This window comes from Schistocerca gregaria, chromosome 2 (assembly GCF_023897955.1).
Source record: "Schistocerca gregaria isolate iqSchGreg1 chromosome 2, iqSchGreg1.2, whole genome shotgun sequence".
Taxonomy (NCBI): Eukaryota; Metazoa; Arthropoda; class Insecta; order Orthoptera; family Acrididae; genus Schistocerca; species Schistocerca gregaria.
Window position 1 is genome coordinate 352,593,052 of NC_064921.1, and position 6,000 is coordinate 352,599,051.

Sequence of the window (6,000 nt, forward strand, 5' to 3'; positions counted from 1 at the left end):
CAGCTCGTTTTGTATTATCGCGTTATAGGGGAGAGAGTGTGGCAGATATGATACACGAGTTGGGATGGAAGTCATTACAGCATAGACGTTTTTCGTCGCGGCGAGAGCTTTTTACGAAATTTCAGTCACCAACTTTCTCTTCCGAATGCGAAAATATTTTGTTGAGCCCAACCTACATAGGTAGGAATGATCATCAAAATAAAATAAGAGAAATCAGAGCTCGAACAGAAAGGTTTAGGTGTTCGTTTTTCCCGCTCGCTGTTCGGGAGTGGAATAGTAGAGAGATAGTATGATTGTGGTTCGATGAACCCTCTGCCAAGCACTTAAATGTGAATTGCAGAGTAGTCATGTAGTAGATGTAGAAGCTCTTGTGGACTCTGGAGCATCATATTCAGTCATTTCGAAGAAGTACCATCGCCAGTTTCAGAAAACCGTATTCATCGACAACAAAACATTTCTGATGAAGGTGGTTAATGGGAAATATGTAAAACCTACAGGAAGATGTACCATTCATGTGGGTATAAGTGGCCATACAGAGCCTTAGAATTTATTGTCTTACATGAGTGTAGTCATGATGTCATTCTCGGGTGGGACTTATTGAAAGCTTCTCAGGCAATTATGGATTGTGGTCGCTCGAAGATTATGCTAGACTAGATGAGATACTGTGGACAGGAAGACGCGCATCTGAGTGTGTGGAGACTATGTGTGCTGGATGAAGTGATCATTCCAGCAGTCAGCACTAGAAAGGTAACTGTCATGTGTCATGCCATGCATCAACCCATGGATCTTGTACTGAAACGTAAGAGAAGCATACAACTGAAGAATAACTTGGTCATCACAGCCACTGTCATCTCATTTAAACGGATTCGGTGAATTGTGTATAGTTAACTGTCGCTGAGAACCACATATCCTTCCAAGATGCATGTGCATAGCAAACGCTGAGCTTCCGTGACAAGTCATGCACCACGACCTCCAGCAGACATCTATGGTCTGAAGATGATCTTATAATAAGATCGAAACTGGTCACCACATTAAAAAATTTATGCGATCATGACTGCTTCCAGTTTATTTATAATAATTATAGATAGCTGTTTCCTATAATAAGAACTAAGTTCTTTAAAGTGAAATAATTTAGTTCATATCTGACAAATGCAGAACAACTATGGCTGAAGTTAAGAGGCATTATAAACTGTGGTCTAAATTAATATAAACCAGGTAAAGTAATAAAAGATGGCAAAGACCTACCTTCATTTAATCGTACCATTTGGAGAATGCTGAAAAGACAAGGACAACTACTCTCCCACCTCAAATGATGCTACAGGGAAATGGATATAGAAAACTTAATAGCAAATCTTACATCAATAAATAGACTACATGTGATGCCTACAGTTATTTCCACAATCCAATCTTGGTGAAAGATCTATCAGGAAACCCTAAAAAATCTCTGTCATAGGTTAAGTCTGTAAGTGAATACAATACAGATTAAAAACGTATTTATACATGAGGATATTACCATATTCAGCTTTGTCTGCCACACAGAGACAAAAAAATAGAGATATTGGTATAAGCACCTCTGGTAATGACAGATGTTTATGATTATGCAAAGTGAACAAGGCACCAGGCACTGATGGAATCTGATTCATATTTTACATTGAATACAATGCAGAATAACCCATTTTTAACCTCATATTTGTAGGGAATCTCTTCTACAGTGAATATTCTTTCATGACTGGAAAAGACCACAGGTCACTCCCATTAACAAAAAGGGTGTAAGTTGGGATGCACAGAATTACAGACCACTATTACTGACACCCATCTGTTGCAAGATCTTAGAGTAAACTGTATGTGCTGATGAAAAGATAGGTTACAGATTCCTAGATATTTGAAAATTATTCAGTACTGTGCCACATTATTGACTAATAATCATTATATGAGCAACAGAGTGTCTTCATGTATGCTAAATTGTCTCAAAGAATACTTCACTGTTAGAACCAGTACATATAGTGAAAGATCAACAGAAGTGAAACTTATATCAGATGTGAACCAAGAAATCATAATAGGACCAAGGCTCGAGATTTCAGTTTAAGTGAGATTTGGGACTCAGCACTGAATTTACTTGGATCTCAACAGCCATCTCATGCATCAGAGTTTGAACATAATGAGGGATTTGAATTTTGCAAAATAATTGTATGGTCACATAAAAAGGAACATAAATGAAAGAGCATATCAAGCAATAGGAACTTAACTATAGGTAGGGGACATTACCAACACATGTAGATGAAAACATACAGCTTTCACAGAGACCAAAAAAATAGGTTGATCTGATAGGGGTCCATACAGTAAACACATATAAGTCCGACATTTGCAGAAGCAAGTGAGAGGATGACTAGGTCAAAATATTGTTTGCACAACTGGATCATCATTTTGACTGAAAACCCAAAAATATTCCCTCACTCATGAAACTTGTTTTTCTTTGTCTTCTACATTACATGTAATATAACACTTCAATTAGCTGTATGTTAACTGCTGTATGCTGTGGCTACTTGAGACTTACAACAGTAGCATTAGAAGATTCGTGACTACTAGTACTGGCACGGTGAAATAAAAAAGTGTTGTCTTTTCACAGTTAGTTGCAATACTTATGAATCTATCGTCACATTTTGCAGTTTCAGACCATGATACCACCCCTGGTGAAAGAAAAGCCAATGCACACATGTTGCCTTAGCAATTGGGTTCCCTGTTTCTGAATGGATAAAAGTTGAAAGACTTCAGGCAGCTACTTTTTTGTTATTGGTCTCTGCCAACTTCAATTGTATAGAATAAAGCATACAGTAGCTGTGTAGTTGCAATTGTTTGACGCTGTGCGTCATTTCACTGATAATTAAGATCTAGTAATAAGCATAAATGTTGAATACATCTCCAGCAGTATCAATATCAGTTATGATTATACAAAAGACATCAACATTTGCTTAATATGTATGTCACTTATGCTATCTAGTAAGACTTAAGGCTACTAAATGCTGTGTGTTGGTTGTTACAGGCACACAGGTGAGAAGCCATTTGCATGCTCATGGCCAGGTTGTGGGTGGCGCTTCTCACGCTCAGACGAGCTGGCACGCCACCGGCGATCACATGCAGGTGTCAAGCCATACCGTTGCCCTGCCTGTGCAAAGGCATTTACGCGCTCCGACCACTTGGCCAAGCATCTACGAGTCCATCGCAAACAACGAGCTGCCAACAATACCAACACCTGCAGACCAGGATCTCGCCAAACAGTCACTGCTGCTACCACTGGGACCTCCTGGAATGCTGCTTACTAACTGCATGGCTGCTGCTTTGCATTATCTATTGCCATTTATCCAGTACTAAATGGCTATCTTCAGTTGAGTGATTTAGCAGTGACGCATTATCACCCATTTCTGAGAAAAAAGAATATTCTTTGGGGAATTATTATTTATATCAATCATCAGTGTCAATACATCACATGGGACTCTTCAATAGAATGTCTGGAAATGACATGAGTTATGTAGAATAATGCATTTTCAATTATTGGGTAGTTGCAGTAAGAAACAGTGATCACAATCTGCACTTACAATGTTAATGTCAATGAAGGCAACATATTTCCACAATCTCTTGATAATTGGTTTCTGAATACATTATGCATTCTTAATCTGTCAATAAATAAATCTTTGGCAAAGCATGTATCTCTTAACATTTTTTCTGTGTTAAAATTATGACAAACATCCAGACTACAAAATAAGTACCACAACAGTCTAGTTTACTTGTAAGTGAAAAAACCCTGCATCTCACCAATGATAATGCTGTATGCATTTTCCAAAAAGCTAGAACTGATGATGGTGGCCCACATGTGATACTACTGAAGCCAGCAGAACAACTGCCATCATGTAGAACCCCTGCTTCACAGTGCAGTCTATGTTCCTGTTACAAATGTTTCTACAGTAACTATTTATTCTGTCTTCTGTAGTTTACTTAAATCATTAAGTCCTTAACATATAAAAATTTTAGTATGGTTACAGTCAATCAGTGCTTCTCGTATTTGGTGGATCTGAAAAAGAACAATGCATGATTAAATCAGTTACAACGTAGTGTATGGATGCACTGCCTTGACCGAATACAGAACAACTGGAACTGGCATATGCCTAAATAAAATGCATTATTTGATTGTAATTGGTATGGTGAAAGTTATAGTTAGATTTCAGGGAGAAAAAGACTGAATCCATCCTTTTAATATAAAACCCCAAGAACAAACAATAAAACACCAAGAACAAACAATAAAACAACAGCACAGTCTCAGAGTCTAAAATAAAATAAATTGTTGGTGAGGATGCTCCAATAAAATTATTTCTAACATTACCTCCTACATGTGCCATCATTATATCTCCAAATTTACCCCTCTCTTCACTTTTCTTGTACCCTGTTAGCATACACATTGGATTGCTCCATGCCCACACTTCATGTCTTGTCAGCTGAAAGGTGCCATGTCTTTTACAGTCTTCTTCTTCAATCTATGTGATTTGTACTGCTGTTTTCTTTCTTCCACATTTCATACCCATTGCAACTAATATTTATTCATACTTTTCTGAACTGTACCCCAACCCCTAAACCTCTCCAGTCCTTTTCCTCCACCCCTCTCCCTTCCCCTCCAACTCTTCTGCCAGAAGATGATGTAAGTCTCCACTGATGATTATAGAATGATTGGAGAAATTATGTACAAGTGAACTGAGGTTTTGTCTTAAGTTTTTGGCTACATCAGGAGATGAGTCTGGTGGGCAATAGAAGGATCCAATAATCACTTTACGCCCACCCCTGATATTGAGTCTTTCCCAAACAATCTCACATGCAGCTTCAATTTCTACCTTGGCAGATATGAGTTTCTTGTCTACCATGACAAATACACCACCTCCATTTCCCATTTGCCTATTCTTTTGATAAACACTTCAATTTTCCCCAAAAATCTGACTGTTGTCAATTTCATGTGTTCACCAGCACTCTGTACCAAGTATTATGTGAGCTTCACGGCTTTTCATGAGCTTTTAAAACTGTGTTACTTTGTTTGCGAATGCTTCAGCTGTTTACCGTTAGGATTTTAATACTCTCCAACTGTGAGAGGCATTTCTTTTGATCTTACATTGATACTTCTGGGTTTCTTACAGCTATCATTATCTGGACTGAATGGAGAGTTGCCTTATTTGCAAGACCATTCTGTGTACCCCACACACAGTCATCTACCTGAGTACCAGCCTCGGATGTGTAGTGCACACCTGACCTATTTAGGGGTACCTTACAGTTCTCAACACTATGGCACAAGTCCAGGAAGTCACAGCTTAGCTTATCACAGAACCTTCAAAGTCTCTGGTTCGATTCTTCCACTCAACTCCAAACCAAGTGGTGATGATCAGTTGCAGGGACAATGCTGCAAATCGTCAGCTTTGATGAATTCCATGCACAAGGCTGGTCTTCTCAACCTTCTCTGCCAGTCACTGGAATCGCCCAAGAATAACCTAAGCCCAGACAACAAGCATTGTTTGTTCCAATGTGCACCACAATCTTCTTCCCTCAATGGCTGCTGGAATAGCCTCATCAACAAGCTGATTGAGGCCTCCAGGTAAACACACTGTGTGCACCTGTTGTTCTTTTCTGTCCCTTGCTGCCATGTCCCTAAGGGGTACCATCATTCGCCATACACTTGAACTGCCAATAATTAAAAGACACCTTTTGTGTTTGCCTCCTTCTGAAAGCGGAGAAAACTGGTTTCCCGAAAACAGGTGAAGTGAGTCCCACTGGCTCAGTTTCAGTTTTAGTGCAAAACAGCTCCTCATATTTGTTGGTTGCTGAAAGATCCTGTACTTCCTGCAGAGGAGACAGGATGCACAGAAGAGGACAGTGATTGAGGTACTTCTCATACCACAGGTACACAACTCTTGGGAGCTCTTCCAATGCACTGATTTGCAGCAGCTGCCAATCGTTGAAATTTCACAA

The 6,000-nt window shown here is 39.1% G+C and overlaps 1 protein-coding gene across 1 annotated transcript in view; it reads left to right on the plus strand.

Moving 5' to 3' along the window:
- LOC126336154 (Krueppel-like factor 16) overlaps positions 1-3,700 on the plus strand; it is a 151,590-nt gene extending 147,890 nt beyond the window's left edge. The window contains exon 5 of the mRNA XM_049999646.1: positions 3,041-3,700. Coding sequence (XP_049855603.1) covers positions 3,041-3,320 — 280 coding nt within the window. The 3' untranslated portion in view covers positions 3,321-3,700. The remainder of the gene's footprint in view (positions 1-3,040) is intronic.
- The last annotated feature ends 2,300 nt before the right edge of the window (positions 3,701-6,000 follow it).